General features: G+C 34.2%; 1 protein-coding gene across 3 annotated transcripts in view; it reads left to right on the top strand.

The window, feature by feature from the left end:
• Window positions 1-1,770: 1,770 nt before the first annotated feature.
• Window positions 1,771-24,783, top strand: part of LOC138141470 (ankyrin repeat domain-containing protein SOWAHA-like) — a 67,569-nt gene continuing 44,556 nt past the window's right edge. The window contains exons 1-4 of one of the 3 annotated variants that reach the window (XM_069062214.1): window positions 1,771-1,932; window positions 3,225-3,766; window positions 19,602-19,637; window positions 22,327-22,443. In XM_069062214.1, coding sequence (XP_068918315.1) covers window positions 1,809-1,932; window positions 3,225-3,766; window positions 19,602-19,637; window positions 22,327-22,443 — 819 coding nt within the window. In that variant the 5' untranslated portion in view covers window positions 1,771-1,808. Of the gene's footprint in view, window positions 1,933-3,224; window positions 3,767-10,694; window positions 10,796-19,601; window positions 19,638-22,326; window positions 22,444-24,783 lie in introns of those variants that run through there. The other 2 variants (XM_069062286.1, XM_069062342.1) reach the window with 2 other exon arrangements.

A 24,783-nucleotide genomic window follows, 5' to 3' on the forward strand; every position in this document is an offset into this window, starting at 1 on the left:
AAGAAGTATTCGATTTCATTAATGTCATCAGAAACCGACTTATTGCGCATTATTATCGGAAAATTTTGTATTGTAAACCAAAAATCTTATATACATACTAAATTGATTAATTATAACTTATTTCATTATATTTTAATTAATTGTTATTAATGTTTATATTAGATGTCGATTTTTTAGTAGGTATTCTTCAAGTTTCCATATAAAATGAATTAATACAGTTTATCCTTATCAGTCTTATCATATGCAAGAAGAGACTGTTAACGCAACATTCATTAGTACTTTCATTATAACGATATTAAAATAAAAATATGTTTCATTTAATTAACATTAATTAAATATAAAAACATGACTTCTAATAAGAAATTTATTTTTATTTATAATTACGAAAATATTGAATATCATATTTTTTAATCAACTGTTGTGCAAATTATTTTAAATGAACGTTTTCGAGTTTTTTTAAATTGCATTTTTAGTTGAAAACTCGCCAATCAATTCAGCAATCTGTTGTACCATTGAATCATTTAATTTGACTTAACGTACTAAAGTAAACACTTTAATATTAAATTTGTCATTTTGATTACGTTCTTTTAGAACCTAATTGAAAACATTTATGGCTATTTAAAACATAAAAACGATTTTCACGTACTTCTATATCAATGGAAAAACAGTCAGTCGAATGGTAAGAATCAATTTATAATATTTTATTTACACATTTGATTTTATGAGCTAATAATGAAACTAGTTTTTTGTTTTACGAAGAGTTTATCGTGTCTATTCAGAACACTTACCGAGAACTTTAAAAAATGTAAAGTTGGGGTAACTTCCAGTTAAACCAGAAATACTACAAAGCTGATTTTTGTTCAAAAGAATCTTATTATTCAACGAAGCTTCCCTTCAGAAAATAAGCGAATCGGGTTCGGATTCCTGTCTTAAAATTTTGTGTTTTGCTAATATTATTTTAATGAAATAAACACAAAACTAGTCAATAGGTCAGTAAGTGTGATGTTCCTTTTAAGACGTGCCGACTTACATGTTATTTTATTTGACAACTTGACAAGTAACTTTCATGGCAGCTTAAAAAAATCCCAACGTCCAGGTGTATGGTAAATATAACTTCCGGTAATGATAATTCTTATTTACACAAGGTGTTTGTAAGTGTCAAGATATTTTATTTATGATAATGACACGGAAAATTATATACATTTTGATTTAACAATTACAAATCATGTCTATTTAATTATACAGTAATCATACATCTTACACTTGTTTTCAACCGTCCCTTATGAAACCATATATTTTCAACTAGTAAGTCAACATGTGGTTTAAGCAAACCACCAACTATGCTTTGTCCAACAATTTATACCGTTCATACGAGACGAAACACTTCTTTACGGTTTATGCTTAGTTAAATATGTGGTTAAATTCAGAGAGATTATTTTGCAAGATACGTAGGAAAAGAAATGAACATAAATCATAAAATCTTCAAGCCCAAAAAATAGATTTTTAATTAAAGATAAAAGCTGTACCACACAAAATCTGCATAATAGACGTAGTTTAGTTAAAATTTGAATTATTTACGTTTACGACAAGCCTGTGTTAAATTAAAACGTTAGAATCGTATTTCAACTCGCTTATTTGTAATGTTAATAGCTTCAGCAATAAGACAAGCGAGCTAAGGTTCAAATTCGAGCGTCCGTTATCGAGCGACCTCTTCGCGGCATTTTTCAAGTCGTCGAAGGTTGGCGACCCTGCCGCTCACCTTGGCGTCTAGTGATTTTGAGCGTCAGCATGACAGTACGTGCGGCATCATGGCAACCAGTAATTTGACGTTAGAACAAATTTACGATTATTTTAAAGAAAATGGAAATGTAGTTAAAAACCGTGAACTCGTACATCACTTTAAGGAATACTTAACCGATCCCGCAACCAAAGGTAACGAAACATGTCCCCGTTTGCGCACGGCAACGCTGTTTTAGAGGTTTGTTTACGTTAAGGTTATGACAACAACCTGTGGCATTCAAATCGGTTTTAATGTTTTTTACATAATGCAACGTATTTTTTGCATGAATAATCCAATTTTACGATTCTAAATAGTCGTCCAATAGTTTTTTGCCAACCTGGCCGCGTAACTTGCCAGGTAAGTGTGGTTATCTATCAACAAAATACTTTGGCTTGATTACATTTATTTGGTGCTATTGATAATGATAATGATGTACTAATTACCCAACATTCTCGGTGTTAATTAAGTACTAATGATTTCGTTAATGTTGGTTGGCTCTAATTAAAGTGAAAATGTACACCACTCATTTAAATTTTTTGTTAGTGATTAACATTTTGAAAAAATGGGGCTTTCTGTATTGAAAACGTGATTTGAGTTGGGAATTGTGATAGCAGCATGAATCACCAATCTTGAGAAACTTCTAGATTAAAATAATCAGTGATTTTTGTACTCTGATCACGCAAGTTGACTTCACTAACGGTGTTTTTCCAAAATGGCACTGTTAAATGAATACAGAACAATACAAAATTCTCCTCAGATTTTTATTACTAAAACAAATAGAACATTTTTAATGGACTTGGAAATGTTTGTCAAGGACTGCAAGTTTATTAAGTCTGTGAAATTTTACTAACGTAATTATTGCAAACAAGAATTGTTATAGTTATTACTACTGCGGCAAATTGCGAAATAAGTGTTAACATTGAATAAAAAAATGTGTATTGTGTAAATGTAATTAGAAATTGTTTAAAATTATGTTTGTTGGGAAGTGAATGACTTTGGAGCACTTTTAGCAATTGTACATATTTTGGTAAGCCCTAGTAAAGAGGAGATTACACTCTGGTAAATTTAGCATGCAACATTGAGGTTATGATAACTACTAGTCAACAAGTAGTCTTCGTGATGACTCCTATCTACCTATTTGTTGAAATGCTGTGACTTTTTTTGAAGGATGTGTTTCGACCTAGATAAGTTCCGAAAGCCCCAGATGGAAATTTTACTCAAATCTGATTTATCACTGTAGCTATAAACACTGGCGTAATATATTTTTATCTCTTGTTTAATAACACGGACAAACATTTTTATCTGTTGCAATCAGTAATTAATGTTGACTTTATTTTCGCGTCAAACGCTTCGCAGTATAAAAAAGTTAGCTTCAACACTTTTCAATACCGTTTCGTGAGTGTCTTTTGAAACTCCGCCACATAAATTCAGTCTTTTTTTGCAGATGACGCGAGAATCAAATTTAAGAAGTACGTTAATACTCTTGCACAAACCAAGACCGAGGGTGACGACAAATTCCTCACGTTAAAAACGAAATATCACAACTATCTGGAGTCGCCGAAGCCGACGCTATCGCAGCCTGCGTTTCCGCCGAGCGATCCTAGAAATTCCTTGGGAATTCCTGTTTCGCCGGACTGCAGCCCTTCAAAGTCACCTGCTCACAGACAGCCCCCGCCTTACAGACCGCCACCCCCAGTAACTCCCACAAACTCCCTTGATAACGTGTCATTAAGCTCCATCATGTCAGCACAAGATGTGACACCGCAAGCGCCGCCGAGACGGAAGGCCGCTGACAGGCAAAAATCTCTGGATGAAGAGTCGACTCCGACGAGACAAATTAATAACGGGGGAGATGTGAATAATTGTGATGAGAAGCAAACGGTTAGCGTCAAGGAGAGGATGGAAAAATTTAACAGGATGGCTTCGATGGAGGACGAGTTGAGTCCGAAGCAGCCGAAGTCTGCGGAAAGGAGTAAAGTGAATAAGGTGAGGGAATTTGTCATTTGACGTTTCGAAGAGTTGACGAGGCCCCTGCCGGGTCGAAACGTGGAAATTTTAATTAATCCCGCCAATCAGATCGTGTATTTTTCCAGACAGTATTGTAGTATTTGGCAGTACCTAATTTAATGTTTGATTAATACCCACTCGACTTTCTTCACGATTCATTAGTACTGTAGCTTATGGGTGCGTTAGTTGTTTTGTGGAACACTGGGTCGAGAAAAGGTCCACACTTATTGTTTCTAGATAGTAATTAATTTCTGTGACGCAATTAACGGTATCGAGAAATTCCGATAACTAATCATATTGATGTATGGCTAAGGGAGTTGTGCAAATGGAAAAGTCATCCGAATGGAGTCCGCTCGTTCGTAATTTAATCTAACATGGGCGAGATGCATATTTAATGATGTACCTTTAGTTGTAATCAGCGTTAAAAGTACACCTAGTCACTCCGATAACGTATCAAAAAATGACTAATGACCCTATTGCAAGAATGTGTTCAGTCATTGAGTTATTTAAGATTTTCTGATGTGTTTGTTTATCCCTGCTGCGATCACAAATTAGTTTACGGGAACCCACGTGCCGGTTAGGCCATCTTATTCTAATGACGTACGAAACACTATGGGCCGTTGTATTTATGATATCAATTATTGCCTGTCAAGTGACTTGCGTTTTGTCCAACGGACAATGTTAGATCGAAACCGGAGAACGTGTTCTCTTGTAAATGTTAAACATCGTGACAACATTTTGACGATCTGTCGTCCTGTGGCGAATTGCCGTTCACTTTTCACGCTTGCAAAATGGGTGCTTGGAAGGTTTCAAACAGGACCCGCTGGAGCCGGATTTTTCCCTCATTGCTTGTTTTGATTCGGCTCTTATCTCGTTTTCGGTTTAGGAAGCTTTCCCAGAACAGGTAGATCTGCAAGGTAAATGATAGCTTTGTCATAACGGAGTGACAAGTGTCGGATTTCAAAACCTTCTAATTCGGACTAATAGGTCTACTTTCACTGAGAGGCCAAGACTGGACCTTGTCTTTGGGGTTAGCTTTAAAAAGTATTTAAAACGCAAGTTTTTCCATGAATAATATGTGTAATTTATTTTAGTTGTAGCAACGATATCCTTGTGAAGTTATTTTCATAATTATTAGTATGAAGGACTGCACCGGGAGGGGCAACTTCTACCCACAAATTTATTATATATTTTTTTTTTTGTAATTTTTCATTAATGCATATGGTGGGAGCAGTTTTTGTGATTTTTGTATCTAGTAGAGTGTGTTAATTTAATTATTAAGTTTTAATGAAGGTGAATCAATCAACATTTTTGGTTTGGTTTTGATATTCCAAAACAGTCAATCTCAAAATGGTATAATTTGCCAACAAAAAGAGCATTTATCTTCTTGAAACCTGAGTTTACAGCTCTATTAAATGGGAACGAGCCAGCCCAATTTCAGGGTAGATGTCTTGGATTTTCTCATGGGCTATAAGTCAAATCTGCGCAAACGACGAATATCAGTCTCAAGTGGGCACTACAAACCGACCGGAAAACATCGTCATTCGTTACATTAGTTTAGGCTATTTGTATGTGTTTGAATTTGAAAGTAGTCGACGTCTTCAGTTTTCAGTTACAGATTTTTCACAAGTTTGTCGCTCCGCCTTCGCGCATATATTTCCAAGGTCACAGCCCATGAGAGAATCCAACACCTCTACCACTGCCTGCTCCTAACAAATCCCATTGTCGCATAATTTACCATGATTCAATTGCGCAGGTCATAAATGAACGCAATTTTTGATTTTATAATCCACTAGTGGATTTTATTAAAAATGTAATTAATATTTTTTCCCTAAATTTTGTAAATAAGTATTGAGAGTGAATTCATGCGTCAGTGTAAAAATCAGAAAATGAAAATTTAGTTTAAAATTATTCATTTTTAAATTTATAGCTTTATTTAACATCGAAACATAAAAAAATATACGTACATGAACCAAAGTTTGGTTAATTAGAAGTTGCGAGCTTGGGGTGGAAGTAAAACTTGCCGCACCCGGTATTCCCTTAGAGCATAAATTATATTTTTACATTAAAAAGAAACTCAAAATGATTTTGAGTTGCCTATTTTAATTTGTAGAAAATTACTTGTTATCATTATATCCCTTCACCAAACACTAAAAAAAATAACTAGTTTGGAACAAAACGAAAACTGCTCCATTTTCTATTAGTTGGTTCCAGAAACATAATTAGTTACATAATTATTAACAACCATTTTTAACATTTAAAAATTTTATCTTCTACTGTTTGGTGCATGTAGAAATTCAAAAGGACAGCTAAAACTGTTTTTTTACGTGAATCACAGTTCGGACCTCACTTTGTACTTTTGCTTTGTATTCCACCTCCCACCCCCGAATAATTTACATTTTTGGATTTTGTAAATCGAAAGTTGTCAGCTTTAATAATGAACCGTCGAGATTCGCAACATTTCCCGTTGGTTAAATACGTCCCATTTTATGCATTCCGCGGCCGTGCATGTTTTTCGAGAGCTCACGTCATGTTTTCATTCGAAGAGGTGGTCGCCCTTCGGACCTAATTTCGGATTGCCCCAAAACCCAGCCCCCGGCTGGAGCTTTAGAGGCCGCGCGGGAAAAATTCGCCACATATTCAACACCCTTGTTATCCGGCTAATATTCATCCACTTGAATTAAACAACGCTAAATCATAAACTTTTCATACGCATACACGAAATGAATTAAAATTTTACAGCAGTTATTCAAAACGGTGTCAGTTTCTATATACGAGCGTTTGTTGTTTTGTCATTTACATTTGGGAAATTAATTTGTGCGATGATCCCCCGCGGAATTAATGTGGATAATTTATTGAATTCCGGGCAATATTTATATTTACACCGGTTTGTTGGGAATTATTAGTAATTGTACTGGACGCGATCGCTTTTTCTGTGTAGCACCACGTTTAATTTGCCCAACAAAAATATTTTCATTCGTCATTCACAAAAAGATATTTTTTTCAAGAATTTTTTAATATGTTACAGAGTGGTGAAAAAAAAATATGTACAGTTAATTTCAAAATTATAGAGCATACCTAATTTTCTAAAGTGTAAAATGCACTTATAATCTGTTTCAAAATCAAAAATCCACCAACACTGCATTTTACCTGGAAAATACAACCGACAACGTCGCTAACGTTTGTTTTTAGTGTGTCTGCAAGTGTCAGAAAAAAGTGGGGTTATGAAAGAAAACTGTTGGACAGTCGTTTTGGTCGTAGTTCATCGTGTTTTTTTATTCTCATTTTATTATTTCACTCACAAGGTATGATATGGTAGCTACCACCTTTTTGTACACAATAATTATTTTGCGTTACGTAAATAAACTCAACAGTTCAATGTCAAATTATGGCGGGAGGGATGGCCAACCCAAAAAAATGAAACTTATTCTAGAGATTTCTTTTTTCTGCCAACATAATTCAACAGCTAGTGGATTTTTGATTTTGAAACAGATCATACATTTTTTGTCAATGATCAATGCCAATTTTAACAAACAAAATGCCTAATCTAACCGAAAACCAGAAAATGCTCGTTCTTTCCAAATAAGAAGAAGGGTGGTCGATCGGAGGGCAGCCCAGTATTGTATCTATTGTATATAAAATATCAGTGACATGTTATTTTATCAAACTTACCTAACCTATATAAAAATATATGTAGTTCAAATTTCAAAAAGGCATCTGTACATGTGGAAAAAAGTGTAGTACATACATCGATTTCTTGATTTTTGAGGTGTACTCTATAATTTTGAAATTAACTGTACATAAAGTCCATTCAAAAATCAAAAAACCACCAACGTCGCATTTTCCTCGATAATTACTATCGGCAACGCTGTTAGTGTAAAATTTGGTGAGAATTTTAATTTTGCGGTTAAGTGTTTATTAAATGTCTTGTTTTTCTGGGCATGTTTAAGTAAAAATAATAAGAATCAATAAATAAATGAAAACATGCTGCTAATAAAACAATATGAACTGAATTCAAAGCAATTGAATTTTATCTTGAATCAAATAAATGTCATAATTTTTTATAGTTACCAACATAGTATGAAAAAATATCTACCTAGGGTTTTTTAAATTTTACCAACCTAAAGCAACAGGTGGTGGTTTTTTGATTTTTGAATGGATTTTATGTATTTACTATTTGCATATATGTAGTTAAAGTAAAATCGTTATAGATGTGAATTGTCAAAATGACGTTTGGTTGGTATCAGCTAAAATTACTAGGCGCTCTTCCCGGGATTTTTGAATTTAAGTTTTTGTTCTGGCGCCAATCGTCAAACGTGACAGGTAGATTTATACAAGTTATACAGGGCAAGTCACATAAGGCTTATTTCTTAATTTATTTTGTACGCAACCAAAAATACTAATGATGCTGACTACTTGATACCATTTATAATGTGATTTAATTTAGTAATCAACGTAGGTATGTATTTTGGCTAAAAATGTCACAATGACATTTTCCTGTTCTGATTAATGAAATCAAAAATTAAATTCATCAACTGTCATTTTGACATTTTTATCCAAATTACATACCTACGTGGATTACTAAATAAAATCACATTATAAGTGGTATCAAGTGGTCAGCGTAATTAGTATTCTTGGTTGCGTACAAAATAAATTCAGAAATAAACCTTATGTGACTTGCCCTGTATATAAATTCGAAGATTTTATTGAAAGAAAAATTAGTTCACAAAAGAAACGAACATTGCTTTCCGCAAAAGAAAAAGTGTGGGTGGTTAACTGCTACAATGAATTGCAATTTAATAATTATTATAATCTTTTAACAACGTTTTCCATTTTCTGGAGTATAACCTCACTCTTAGCATTTGACATACGTAATCTTAGCAAAAACAGTAAATATTTTTGTATAGTCGTTTTCAATGACATCCGTGCTGTCACTATGACAGTATGTTGGCATTACTTGCTGTTTCAGTTTAGTAATTTTGAATTTCCTAATTTGGCAATTAAGCTTGACGCGGCAAATTAACAAATTCAAATTATTTTCTATAATTTCAAACAAATCAAAGTAAACATGTAGTCTGATTTGGATTCCGAGGATGACCTAGTTTAACCATGTTTTACACCATGTTGAAGACTGAATTTTATTATTTGTTGTTGATGTTTGACGAAATAGCAATTTTCTTTTACCATAACCTCAATTTCATGTTTGACATTTTTTTAACCAGGATTTGCTTATACTCTGAATCCTGGTTATGAATTTGTATGTACAATCTTCACCAACATATTAAAAATAACACTGACAGCACGGATGTCGTTGAAAACGACTATACATTTTTTAGCGGTACAGTCACTGAATTTTTAAAAACTTTGACACTGACAATTCACATCTATACCGATTGTACTTTAATAATGACGAATCAATAATTAATTATTGATTGACAAATAATATTACTATAATAAACACGTCTACATATTACTTTTTTGTTCGACACTGTCAGAATTTGAGAATTTTCTCCTATGTGAACGGATTTTGATAAATGTCACAACTTGTCAAAACGAAACGTCAAGCTAATTTTAAAGGTTTTAAGCGATTTGGAGCCTTTAAGGGGCTCGTCGAACAAAAAAACGTTGTATTCAACTCGTTCGTGTGTAAATTGGGCCTTTTTTGGCACTCGTGGGCCTCTCGTTTCACTCACGTTTTAAAATGGCCCACTCGTGCCAAAAAACGCCCAATTTACACACAAACTCGTCAAATAAACTACTATTACTGACCTATTTTTTTTATTCTAAAAACTATTCTGCATAGATGAAAAAATTCAAATCAATTGCTACAGCTGTAACTTTTTTATACATAACACCTGTAAGATTTTTACATATTCTAAAATTCGGTTTTTAAAAGGTACTTCTGTATAACTTATGAAGGAAACTAGGTTTGAGTTAGGAATATATTAGCATTTTAATACTTGTGGGAATTAAGGTAGTCGACCTATATTGTGACACAGTTTCTTCTGTTTATTTTTTTAATTGATATTACAATTAATGTATTTACAATATGATCAAAAAAATGCTATTCAAGTCGCCTATAAAAAACAAAAGCTAGTGTGTTGACTACATTCTTATTTAAAATGTCATTAATGTTATTTAGTATTTTATTTAGCACCAAACAGTAACACCGCGTGTTTTACAATTTTTACAAGATGGTTTTTTACTTTAGACATTAAGCAATTTTTGCTTGAATATTGCTTTGTGATGGCCATTTGACAGTTCTCTAATAACAGGTATTTACGTAAAAATTGCATGAATTACGCCAAGATCCTGAGTCTTGTTTTTTTTTTATATGGATAGCTTTGATGATTTTTTTATCATGTGATAAATTTACACAATGTTCACACATTTTCATCGTTTATTTTGTTTATAGCAGATTTATACAGTAACGATACGGAAGTATCAAAAGTTTGCAAAACTTCGAGGAATTGTTAAAATTTTTGGCCATGCTAACTTCTGTAAAGCTGAACTGTATAAGATGTAAATATAATTTTCTAGGAATATTTGTAAAAGTTTTGACATTGGTTTACTGTTTCTTGTAAAAATTTAAAATGTCATTGATGTTTTTATAATAGTGTTGAATAATCGCATGTAATACAAAAAAAAATTGTTGGCAAGAGTTGTATTTTCTTCTAGTAAAATTTTGTGAAAAGCGTCAAAGTAATTTTCAACTTCTCAGTTTCTCCTTTATTTTCCAAATTGTTTCAAGAAGACAGTTCAATATTATCAGTGTGATGAGACATTTGTTGTCTTTGCCTTCTTCAATTAAAATTGAAGAATCTGTTGCTCCTCTCCTGTTTATTAATTAATTAGATTATAACGTCCATATCAAATTCAGATTTCCTGAAAAAAATCTTATTTACAGAAACGTTGGAGCCGCTGAAAACAAAATGGGATTTTTGTGATTTATAACTGTGGATGTAGATACGTTTTCTGTAAATAATAAAACATGTTTTTGTTGTTGGACATCGTTTTTCTTATTAGTTTATCCAACCATTTAGATATTTCCATAGAACTGCATGATTCCCCATCTTCCATTCCGTGAAATTATTTGGGTTTGATAGATTTGCTAATTACTAGAGCTTTTTCTTTTTTGCTAAATAAATTTTCTTACATTACTGTCAAACGTTTTTTTTTATCACTTTCCCCTATTATTACACACTATTGAAGACATTTCTTTAATGATAAGCTCAGTTTGCTCAATTTCTTTGTTGACGCTTGCTTATTCACCACAAATTATTTAAAAGGAATTTTTCTAGCAAATCATTCAAAACAACAACAAACAATCGCTGATTATTTCCATTTTGTAAAAATTGTACCACATTGTGTTGTTCTGCTATTTTTACAATAACAATAGCATTACACTTTTCTCTTTTAAAGTTAGATGTTTTCTACGAGTTGACATATTTTAATGGGTAACTAGATCTACTCATATTGGACATGTTTTGAATTTTACTAAAAATGGTAGTCACTTCTCATCGCCTCATAAGACTCGAAAAGAAGTCTTATCTACCGTCTCAACCTTAAAACAGGAAATGCAAATACTTTTCAAGAAACCATATAAATAATCTTTTGAAGAATTTTTAGTAGACCTAATTTGATGGTCATTTCCTGCGGATTATAATAAAGCTTATTTTAAAAGTGTCTGACAAATGCTCAGCAAACGAGATTTTCTCTTAATCTTATAATGTAGGAGGTTGTTTGTAGCAACTTCTATTTTTTCACCCCGGAATGGTAATATTGAGATGTTTCGGTGTAATTAGAGCATATTCATCATTTCGTAGAAGGGTTGGATTGGAAAAACTCCAGTTACCAACATTGTCTCAAGTGCAGAGTCTTTTAGTTTTTTCTGAATTATTTTTCACCGAGTTTAGATAATATTCTGTATAAAACGTAGTCGTCAAATTCGCAAGTGGAGATGAATTTGTAGTAACAAAAATGCAAAATTAAGCTTTCTAATGAATGCAATAAGCCTTGGGCTTTTATGCAGAAAATTTTAGTAGGGAAATACCATAACACATCTATTGGTCATAAATCTTCATCGTGAATGCCTTTGCTTACAGTTAATCCTGGGATATTTGGATTTCTACAAGTTGTTACTGTATCTTTACGATCGAAGAGGAACTTTGTAAATTACAAAAGGTACTTACACGTTTTCCATTGCAAAATGAACGCTCATAATCTTTTTAAATGCCTTAGAAAGCTAACAGCCAATTCGAATTTTTCTGTTTGGACCCTCCTGCGCATATTTGTTTCTAAATTTTATTACAGTTGTTAACAATATAGTCCTCTGTAATTTTGCGTCGTAATTCCCATCTAGGTATTCGGCACAATAAAAAAATTACCATAAATTACACAAGCCAGCTCTAATAAATTAGTTTTAGATCGGACAATGTAAACCCATAATATAAAATGGAAAGGTATTTTTTATAGCAACAGATGGAGATCGTGTCGGTCGATTAATTTAAACAAAATTTGTTTCCATCAACAAATTCGCGTGTTAATGCGTCGGTTATTTTTAAAGATCTTGGAGGAACGTGTCATGGTCTATTAATCGCCCCACGGTATTTTTACGAGACGTTCTAAATTTATTTTTTAGTAGCGATATTTTTCTTTTTCCAAAAACGGCAATCGCCAATTTACGACATCGATCGCGTCGTAAATATCGACAAGTTGATAAAAACCAATTAGGACAACAGTGATAGAGATAAAGGAGGGCAACGAGATGATGAATGGTGGAGTTTCATTAATGGAGTCGCTTCAGAATGGGTTTTGAGTGACCGGTAGCGAAAATGCTAATTGTAATTTTTGTTTGCAGTTGTCACGTCGACAGCAGAACTCCCATGAGGGTATATGTCCCATTGAATTTGTTTCTCACAAATTGCTTTTGCGCTATTGGTCTACATGCATTCCTGTCGTCATTTGTTCTCCATAAAATTTATTACCTAATTACAAATCGTTGTCTGCGCTACGTTGAATTTCACCGTTCGGTTTTATTGCTTTGTTGTTGCTGATATTTTATTGTTGACTGGTTTAACATTAATTTTACGAAATGGTGCCGCTAGGCGTATCTTCGCTCCTAATTGATATGCCATCCGTTCAAGTGGCCATTATGCTTTGAAGAAGCCTCTCGACAATAATCAGAGGTCTCGGCTTGTTAGCAGGCACGTGGATATTGTTCTTTTCTCGATTGTTGGCCCATTCAGTTATGGCTACATTTGTAAACTACTAATTTTCTTCCTAGACACTTCAGGCCAGGTATAATAATGGAATTAGTGGGGTCGAGCCGGCGTTTTTTACTTTCAAGTGGTCATTGTCAACGTCATTGTGTACACTTTCAGCTAACCATGGGAAGGTACGCCACCGGAGTAGTAACCAACATTCGAAACCGATGAACTGTTAACCCTAGGGAGACACCCCCCTCTTCTATATTGTTCATTGTTTTAGATTCCTTTGAATTTTGGCCGCAATACGCTTTTAGCTGTTATTTCGAGAAATACCAAACATATTTTGCTATACTCTGGGTACATTTGCGATTCAGTTTTTTCATATTTGAATTGGCAAACTTTCGGTGGTTTGGAATGTCCCTTTTAATGGGTTAATAATTCATAAACCTTGAATAATTCATGGTGGTTCGGAGTTATCACCATTGCGGAGTGGTACCGGGAATTGGAATTTCGTGTCGGTGAGAAAATAAAAATGTGTTGGAAGTGGCGGAAATAGAAAAGTCGATATTTGACCCGACCCCCCACGGTCCGGCGTACCATTAATGAATAGCAACGTCGGTCGGGATGATGGTACTGCAGGGGGCATGACTGTCACACTGTCACCTCAACGTGGTACGGACGGATAGGCAATTGATTTTATAATCTTTTCAATTTACTTCATGTTATTGGTACGACACAATGGAGATGGACAAGGGAGATAGCACCGAATCTTGACAACCCGCGGAGAGGATTTACTATGTGCCAGTACCTATGAAAGAACGTTGTGGTGAATAACGGCGCCTAACGAGCGACTCGCAAACGAATTGATTATTGTAAATAATTGAAATTGACACCCTTCAAGCCGCTACAAAAAACTACTACAAATCGATGTGATTTGTTGTGAGTTGCTTCGCAACAGTACTCTTTCATATCGTTCCGTTCTGACTGGTACCACTATTCGTTTCAATTTAAAAGTGATTTGACAGATTTATTTTTAAGAGACGCGCTCGCACTCTTAGATATAACGTGAGAAGCTGTAGTAAATTGCGCATAAATTATGTGTTGTTGATAATACATCAGTAACCGTGCCATAATTTAACAGAAGTACATAATATTCTATCGTTTTTTATTGTTATTTTCGTTTTTCCGTTCTGGCTGTATGACCACGGCGGCAATAAATAATAAGATAACTCGAAATATGACTGTCATGACATCGGATGGCTATACGATCCATGTAAATCATGCTCTTTTTTTAACATCTTCGGCCCATAAGTCAGTGGTGCTGATAGAATCTGTGGCCGTATGCAGAGTCTCTCCGCAAATGCAGATCTTTAATTTGTATTTGTTTCGTGTTGCGTCGGACTCATGTGGTAAAACAAGAAAAAGAATTAAATATGCACCAATACGTCGGCTATGAAATGCGATGTTGTGAACGTATTACATTTATGGATGTTTGAACGGTTGAATTTAAACGGTCGTTAAGGGGGAAATTGCAAAAATATTGAAATTTATTAGTTAACGGGGGCACGCGATGCGAGAAAAAAATGATAGTGATTTAGTGCCACCCCGATAAGAAAAGTAAAAATCTCGCCGAAAATGCAAATTACGACACACTACTGGTCAGCAATAAGTACTAATTATTGTTCACAGCTACACTCATTTGCATGTAAGTGCGGTTTAAATTACAAAGTGTTGTTAGGTGACGGTTTCTAGTAAGTAGCAATTTCGCAGCGTTGTGGTCAGCAGATTTTTATGTCGGCTTTCTCCGGCTCCAAGTTTTGTGGGGTTTGATTCGGTCGAGCGAATATGGTAGCGAAGGAGATTCAGTAACGTGGGATAATTCCGGGGGAGTTTTTACGATTTTGAAAATTGATCATCACTCGGTTTAGTTAATGTGAAATGAAGAGACTCTTTTAAAAATCACGAGGGTGATGATTGAACTATTTGTAAGTAATCAACAATAAAAAAAAAATGTACTCGTCGATTGGTTATCTCATCCGGGGTATCGGGGACAGATGACCATACCATTGTACAGTTGGCTTCAAAAAAAAAACGGGAAATGAAATTTGACCTAATGTGAATTGGAAATTTAATTTGTCAATTTGTGTCTGTTTGACAGTAGTATTTCTGACACATAAGTGCAGTTTTTTTAACCTAAATTCTAAAAGGCAGTTTCAAACTATAAAAATTTAATAAAATCTGACAGAAATTTTTCTGACAGTTCCCGTTTTTTTTTGAAGCCAACCGTATGTCCTTTGCCTTTTCCTTGTCGAGTTGTTTTGTTTCATTAATGTCATGGGAATGAATGGTACAGGTATATTTTCATCTTTACAGCTTCTAGTATTTTATGAATTAGATATTGCCAAAATAAAATATTTATTCAAAATTCAGTTAATACTGTTTTACTTTTATCCACGGTTATCTAATGCAGAATCCATTGGCCATCTACGAATATACCGTTTGCGCTAAATGTGATGGCTCACCCCTGCTTAGAAGCATCGTGTTTGCTGGTGTGATAACTATGAACTTAGCTTAAGAGGAATGTATTAAACTGATCATCTAAACACAAATACACAAGAAAATGTGAATTAAATTATTTGAATTTGTCGACAACTAACTACTGCAAAGAAATGACATGCGTAGGTAGCCCTGTCCGCTATGCATGCAGATCTGACATTTAGTGGACATCTTTTCATAACTTACATCTCCGCCAGAATTACTCCAGAGGAAACTTTTTTTGTTTTTGGTTTAGTATTTATTATCAAATCGAAAGATTTTGACGTTTCTGTATCATCTTCCAGTTGTATCTTGCAAATGAAAGATCTGTTTAAATCTAACCTCACTTTTTGCGTTGTTTGTGTTTTTACTCTGCGGATTGAAGTGTGCTGATCCGTGATCCGTGATCCGTTGTGCGTTCACAATCGACTCTTCAACGCCAACTTTGAGGATAAATTTAAATGAACACTGATATAAGTGTCGGGAACTATTGGAGATTGCCTTTGATTTTTAAGTCTACAAAAGTACAAAATATTCGTTCGTTTCCACTTGTGTTTGTAGAGCGTGATTCGCTACAAGAGACATTGTTTCTCAAGGTGATAACCTCAAATCTTAGTGAAGCCCAGAGGGTCTTGTTGCTTTGTTTCTCTTTCTTTTAGTCATGTAATAGTCCACCTGTTAATTAATTGAAATTTGATATTTAAGCATAAGGCCTAAAATTCGATGTTTCTTTTTTTAGTCTCATGTCTAATGGTAGTCACTTTAATTTAAAGCAGTTTAAAATCTAAAAAAATAAAATTTAAAATTTAGCTGAACCTAACTCATTGCAATAGTTATTTGGATCACTAGTCCAGAAAATGATATTTTTGGGAGTGTGAGTGGGGTATTGCGTAGCCAAGGCGCCTAGCCGAGGCGACAACACCAGAACTCGCAAAACATTTTCTGGACGTGTAATCCACAAAATTTTTCTGTTTTATAAGACATATTGTTGCACTCTTTCCTTTGCTCCTCGCTACTCTCGCCCTGTCCACGATACACTTACAACGGTATGCCAGCGCGCATCCGAACGTCCTGTCTGACGTCATATGCGAGGCAAGAGCCCATGAGTTCTTTTAACTGGTTATTGCATTGATGGAAAACACCTACTTCTAATTGATTTAAAATTCTCAAAAAATTCAGGAATGATTATGTATCGCTGTAGAACATTTTGTAAAAATTTCAAATTTTTTACTGAAACAGGTAAATATTTCGGTTTAATTCAATAACAGCTAGGTAAATACATTAATTTACACAATTTTTCACTGAGAGTCCTTTCAAACATGTAGGAAAAATTTAGTGTCATTAAGATCATGAAAACATTACCGGTTTTTGAAATAAATGGAATTTGATGTTAAAGTGCAGAATTCTGCCATGATTTATTATTAAATTGGGCGATCCACAAAAGAGATTGATATGGACTGTTTATGGTACCTTTTATGTAGTAATACATATATACCCTTTATGGACTTAAGAATTACTAGAAAAGTTCCTAACTGTATTCGTAGTAAATCGCGGTAATTTTTCGCTGTTAAAATTGGAATAATTCAAAAAGTAATAATTTACTTTTAATAAAATTTAGGTAATTATATTTGTGCTTAATTGGGATATTTTCAATGATGGGGAGTGCTATGGTCACCATGGCAACCGAATTGTTTTGTTTAAATAAATTATTGAAAAGTTTGCGCTACTTCCATGTTGTGTTTTTGTCGGTTGTTTTACCTGTTAAAATTTTTAATTTGACAATACGAGATACTAATTCAAAATACTGTTAAAATTTTGACAATTTTTTATAACGTACATTTTTTTTTTTTTCTAAAAAATAACATCATTTTTCATTAAAATCTTATTTCCTATGTTTAATGTTTTGTTTGTCTTCTTTGGCAAAGAATAATTTAAATAGCACCTACCAATACAACATGATACCAAAAAAAAATTCAAAGACAAATAACAACAATAACAAATTCAAAGTGAGTCGCGAGGTGAGTCGTTTTTTGTGCCGGTCAGTGTATTTATAATAGTACATACATAATATCATAATTTTTTTATAGTGATATAATAATATATGTAATATAACAATATATTTAATATGTATAAAAGTCTATTAATCTTATTTTTACTACCAATTTTCAAGAAATACAATGATACCAGCCATAAGCTCCTTTATAAGTGCCTCGCACATGACGTCATGCGCAGTGCTGGCCAGTTCTCGCACAGCTACTTGTCATACCGTTGTAAGTGTATCGTGGCCCTGTCTGAAACAACTCGTCCGACAATATAACGTCTTATAAAACTTGTAGCATAATATACAATTTTGTTAACTTATATGCCCTTAGAATTTGAACTGAACAGTATCTCATAGTTTATTATTTTAGCTCAAATGGAGGATTAGATTAATATTCACATTAATTAAAATGTTCTTTTTTGATAATTATTTAAATTCTGAACTGCCCAACAATTATGTATGTTAAACGATGGCTGTATCTTAATTATGCAAGTTAGCATAGTCATCAGCTATTTAATCTAAAGTTTGCATAAATTATCTGATAAAAAATTGGCTGTCGTATCTTGTGTAAGTCCCATTTTAAGCTAAAACAAAAGATATCTTTAGAGCTCAATGTTATAAAAGATTATTTTTTCGATTTAAAGTTATTTTTGGTTGATGTTTAATATTAGATAACTGCAACTGTAACTGAGATAGGACGAATACCATTTTTGTCGAATTTGAATATGGTAATCAAATCTCGAATAAGTATGTCGAATGTCGAATATTTCAACACTTACCTTGTCCAAAAAACTATGCATTTCAAATTTTGTTCAAAATTTCTAATCTGTATATATTTTCCCAACAAAAATTTTGCTTTTAATTTACCAATTTTTCTGTATTTCCTTAAAATCTTATTTTTTTTTAAATATGTAATCAATAACTACTTGAATTTTCTGTTATTCATTAATTATGTGTGTTTGTTATGTTGTTTTGTGTTTATGATTGCTTTTAAATCGTTTTTAATTGAGTAAGGATGCGTTGCCTTTACATTCATCTGACTTAGGACTTTCGTAAATATCAAATGGTTTCTATTTACAAAATGTTATTTGATTATGGATTGGTACTTACTCAAAATTAATGTCTTTTTTCTTTAGTGTCCAGTAATAATCTAGTACATCTAGGACTAAGATTTGTTGATCACGATACGATAGTATTCTGTTTGCAGATCTGTATGCATATTAGCCGTTTCGGTACTTCCTCTGTGCGCAACTATCGCTATGGAAATGAATTCCACAATGGACTCTTTAGAATGATTTGTAGGTGGGAAATCGGACTTTAATTTCGTTAACACCACTTCTGTAACCTATTAGAATTTCAGTTACAAACCTGAAATATTCGAAACGATACCCACACGCCATTCACACACATTAAAATGCGAGTATGTTGAAATTTTGTACTTTTTATTAATGAACCGGTTGAAGGTGTTGAAGCGTTGTAATGTTGTACGAAAGCAAAATGTAAAAAACGCAGAACTGGAATAATACGCGACGTGAAATATCATCCGACACATATTCCAAAAAAAAAATACAACAACGTATGACTACTTTTTATAGGACTTTTAAATTATAGTGGTTTTAACGCCACATTAAGTTACTCTGGATGGCCTCATTTGTTACGTCCACGGCAATATTGTCTCCGGTTCGCAACACGACGGCTTTTGTGCCGATTTTTGCAGCTCCATTTACAATCGGCGATCAAACCGACCAGTCGCGTTCGATTTTTTCCATGATCGCCACGCGCTCCACCCGATTTGGCACCAGAGAAAACCCCCGGGACTCAATGATTGTCCACGAGTCAGACTCGCGGCAATCATAGGAGTGACGTCTTGTGGATGTAAAATCGATTAGAGACAAATTACGTGGATGTCTCTTGTAATTCGTTAGTAAAAACGGCGTGACTGGTCCGTTTAGCGTATGGTGATGTTATCGCATGCGACCACTAATTTATACACGGTGCTCTTTTGTTTAGTATTGTGTTTTGTCCACAGGGGGCCGAGGAAGACGACGGCGCTTCGGTCACATCGGTGAGTATTCCCACCTCTTCTCCTTAGATTTTCCTTTTTAAATTGAATTCGTTACGTTTAAACACGGTCGACCGTACTCGACAATGTAGATCCCTATCTGGGATTATTAATTGTTTTATTATTTTGACCACTAATAACTTGGAGTTAATGATTGGTATCTCCTCGCGCTGAGAGTAATTAAAGTATTGAAACGTTCTCGTTTGCCTACTGAGCATGATTTATTGGTTCGTGCAAACGTTCGCGGCAGCAGTTATGAAATGAATAAATTTATACAGGGCGTTTTAACATTTTTTTGAAAATGTGCCTCTATCTACCTCACAGATCTACCTAATCAGAGCCTCAAGTTATTGCCTTTCTCGTAATCATGATTTATTATAAATACTCATAATGATACGGTGCGCTAACTATCGACCATTTTTAATTTACTTGCTCAATAAGTATCTTGTTTGATTCGATAAATAATTGAGGAGATTGTGCTAATCCCTGGAGTTGAGAAACATCACAAGTTCTATTTAAAGATAGTGAAGAAAAAACTGCAACACCCATTTATTTGTAATCATTAGATTTCATTTTTTTAACATCTTGACCACTAGATGAAGCAATAAAAATTAAATTACAACTTCAACCTGAAAAATGTTGTAGTAATAATTGTTTATTTACGGTTGTAGCTAGTTGTTTAAATTAGTTCTGATTTTAAATTAGTACAAAGTTGTCGGTTTCTCATATTGTAACTATCGTCTTGACGTCTGATGTTCAAAATATCTACAAATGTCATCTATATCTACAATAAGATTTTGCTGTGAAAAACGAAACATAAAAAAGGTTATATTATGAGAGGTGTTGGATTCTTTCATGGGCTGTGACCTTGGAAATATCTGCGCGAAGGCGGAGCAATCAACCAGTGAAAAATCTGTACATGAAAACTGAAAACGTCGACTACTTTCAAATTCAAATACACACAAACAGACAAGAGAGAGACGAAACTAACGTAACGAATGACGATGTTTTCCGGTCGGTTTGTAGCGGCCTACTTGAGACCGATATTCCTCCTTTGCGCAGATATGACGCATAGCCCATGAGAAAATCCAAGACCTCTACACATAACCACAGCCTAGGATTCACTCAACCTAACTTATTTATACTGCTGATAGACTGCATGTTATGACAATTATCAATGACATACTTTTAATAATATTTTCTAAGCAAAATCAAACAAAAATTCATTCTAGGTAAATTCTATTGTTTTTTCTAAAACCATAAAAGTGTTTATGTAAATGAATACTTCATTTTTGGATAAATATCGAGCGGTCAAATTAATTTGTAATCGAGTCATCCATGGATTTGTCCGTATGTCTATTGCGATTGATATGGTTAACTGTGAACGACCTAACTTGTGTTTGGCGCTGTGTTTATTGGAGCGTGGAGTTTAAGTGACGACATACGTTTTCGGATTCATGGATAACTCGATTACAAATTAATTTGATCGCTCGATATAAAAGATGTAGAGGAGAGAGAAAGAATCCGCAGTTTAATTCTTCGTTCAAGATATCCAAGAAGCTTTTTCATTGACAAAGTGAACAATTGTCAACTTTAATAAAGGAGAAATTCGTAATTTTCTAAATGGGTATTGTGATTTTTGATTTTAATTTTAAATACAAAATATATTTTCAAAATTGATTTTTTTTATTGTTTAATTCCCAGAACTAGTCTTTTATCTTCTGTTTTTATGGAGAGGGTAAATTATTACATACATATAATATTTTCCTCTGTACTCTTTTCTCAGTTGCAAATACATATCGTTAATTAAAGATCTCCCCCAACTTGCGTGAAAAATATAACTTTCTTTGATGAAAGTGTAGAAAATTACTATATTTTAGTTGAAAGATTAAAATCATATTAATGAAAATTTAATATTCCGATTAACATTATAGTAGCATAAATGCCGGGTACAACTCTGGTGCAAAAGATTTTTGGTGATAACCACTTTTATTCATCATTTTTAAAATGAGGTACTTGGATTAAATTCGATATAACATGTTGATAACGGTCAGGTCACGCCACGCAACGTAGTTCATCAGAAAAAAATGATTTTGATTTTAATTAGAATTTTGTTTCTTAATTTTAATTACAACAGTAAATGTGAGTGGAGGGAATACAGGAAAGACGTTATCAAACGTTGCGATTTTTGTTTGTTCTGAAGAATCGCTAATTGTCTGGTAAAACTAAAGAGGATTCAAGTTACTGAACCGAGTTGATTAACATAAAGTAAATATAAACCGTGTTTAAGCTTTTAAGACAACACAGTGATTAAAATAAACGCTCCAAGGGCGGTACATTGTCGCTTTGCTCAAAGTTTAATCAGCATACATAAATTAGCTTTTTCTAACAGTCGATTGTAATGTGTGTCAAGTTATAACATATTTTACATAATGAGAAAACCGAGAATATGATAAATTATCAGTAATTCATAGTATCCCAAGGATTTATTGTAATCTATACCTACCCAACTGTAAATAAATGAAAATTTGTCTAAGAGTTTAGTTACGCAACGATATTTTGCATATATTACCGAACCATAATGGATATACTGTCTTTATACCTGTAATATTTTTTTTGTCCGTTTGAACAAAAAACCATAAATGTCAATCCGTAAGGAGAGGCTACGGAGCCGTCACATAAAATGCATAAGTTATTGTTACAGTTAGAGCCGAAAAAGTGCATGGAGTGGTACGTAACGGCGTCGAAGGGAGACATCCAAGAGTTACTGAAGCTGGCCCAGGACGAACCACGTCTCGTCAACCGAAAGGTAAAAAATGCTTTCATTCCCCTCGAATTTCCAGCCTTTTAGGTACCTTTTATTGCCGGTTATTTTTCAATTATGTCACCGTAACCCGATAAGTGCACAAGACAGTCCGGGTGACAGCAGGCGCCTCTCCACCAGAAGGTGGTACTCTCGGTTCCAGATCCCCGTCTAGACAAAAGGTTCGAAAAACAAACGATTTGTCCGATCGCCTTAAGATACTTTCAGTCGAGACGTATCAATCGTCTATCTTACCTGCGGCCGTTGATACCATCACCTCGAGTGGGCCCTAAGACAATGGTACCACGGTACCCACCCTTGTCTGTCGAGTGTGGGGCATCGATATCGGCAAACTTTCAAAATCCACAACAGAGATCCGATGGGGGCGGGATCGTTTTTATCAAACGTGGATTTAGCGGAGATGCTGAAAGGTGCGCTTTCAGCTGGAGCTTGTTAATTTCATTACGTACGAAGTTGCGTCGGTTAACCGCAGAAGCAAAAAACGCTTCGTTAAACACACAAACCTTTAATGAATCACACACAGGGGCCAAATAAAATAAATTAAATTTTTTACCGACCCGTTTGTAAAAAGGGCGATATATCAACTGAGAGCGATCGCGCCCACCTATTATTTAGGGAATCGATTCTCGAGACCATCTCGTAATTAAGATAATATATTATTGTGTGTAATTAAAATCTATTTAGTACCGGCAATTTCTGACTACCAGTGATAAATAATTCGGCTCGTTATTCAAGAAATTGAACCACCGCATCAACATATTTGTTTTTAGAAATATTTCATTAATTAAGAACCGTTTTTTATGTGGCTGGACAGAAGAGAGACGGAGAAGAGACACTCCGGTTCCTCCGCGGACTGACGAAGCTGATTTCTTTCGGCCCCGTGCTTTACACGATCGCTAATTATGAATTGTGTTAATTACGGCGAACAAGCGAGAGTTGTTTAAATTTTATTTTCGAAATTAAACCTTGTCTGCGTTTTTAAGAACTGCAACTACATTCAGTATTCCTGAATTACGGAAGTTTTTCATTCGGTTTGTTTTGCATAATAACTACTAAATTGGCTTTGCGGGAAGAGCCCGAAAAAACGACAAAACTGCTGCGGTACAAGATACAAGCACCATTGTACTTTGAATTTGTTCGGGAAAAGTCTACAACAAGTAGTGGCAACCGAGAGTGGTTTTTCTTTGGTCGAGAGTAGCTTCTTCTTCTTCGCGTTATGCTAATGTTGTTGTATGATCTATTGGATCATAATTTCAGATGTCGATTGAATTCGTTGAACAAATACGTTTTGCTCCAGGAGAGTAATTAAAATAATCGTTATTGGCCAAGAAGCCGATCCGACTATATTTGTTTGTGACCATAGCTGAAGACCACCTAACAGAAACAAGCGTTTTGTGTTCCCGGCCAATTATTTTCTACAAGAGGTGTTATTAAAGCCGCGGCTCGTATTTCAGTAGTAATGAGGCAACACTGGTAGCCTCAATGCTGACGAGGATGGATGGCGAGTCCTACCATCTATTCGTCGGGGTCCGACAGCATCCAAATATTTCTCTAGATAATGCCCGCCCTTTTTCTACCTCGTCACAGGACACGTCGACTTTGTTCCTCCAATCTTCCTCGTACCCAACAGAAAACTGATTATTCAAGGATGAAGTTCTGCGGTAGCGATCAGAAAAATTTAATTTTGCAAATGTCACATAAGTCGTGTCTTTGAGATAAATAAATTCTACCCAAAAATGGCAAATGGAATGAGTGAATAATAAAAACGAAAAAGGAAACAAGATTCGCTCTGTTTTATATTTTTCCATTAAAATGTCACCGTCAAGTAACTGTTTTGTTTGTTGTCCAAGTTGTTTTATTGCATTTCTATTTATTATACATTTACATAGGTATGTGGGATCCTAATATGTAATTCCAATATTTATTTGGCAAATTTTTATTTCACATAGAAAGAAAAGCAGACGAGCAGTTTAATTTGATTAATGAATGTTACTTTTCGTGTTTCACAATATTCTCTTAACTATTTGAAAATAAATTTTAACCATCATGGATTTGTTTGTCTTAAAGTAAGTTCCGTTGAATGTTTTGAGTACTAAAAGTTCTTTGCCTATACTCTGTTCACTTGAGCCATACAGTAATCACGTGCCCGCCATGCAGTCTCTGCTTGATCAGCTGCCGCCTCTCCTTGCAAATGGCCTGAGAAATATATTTCACAGGCTTAACATACGTCATTTTGAAATTCGCAATTAATAACAACTTTTTTTTTTCATTGATTGTGAAACTTTTCCGTGGTCGCTTCTCAATTGAGTATAATGGATAATTCCA

Source organism: Tenebrio molitor, chromosome 1 (genome assembly GCF_963966145.1).
Source record: "Tenebrio molitor chromosome 1, icTenMoli1.1, whole genome shotgun sequence".
Lineage (NCBI taxonomy): Eukaryota > Metazoa > Arthropoda > Insecta > Coleoptera > Tenebrionidae > Tenebrio > Tenebrio molitor.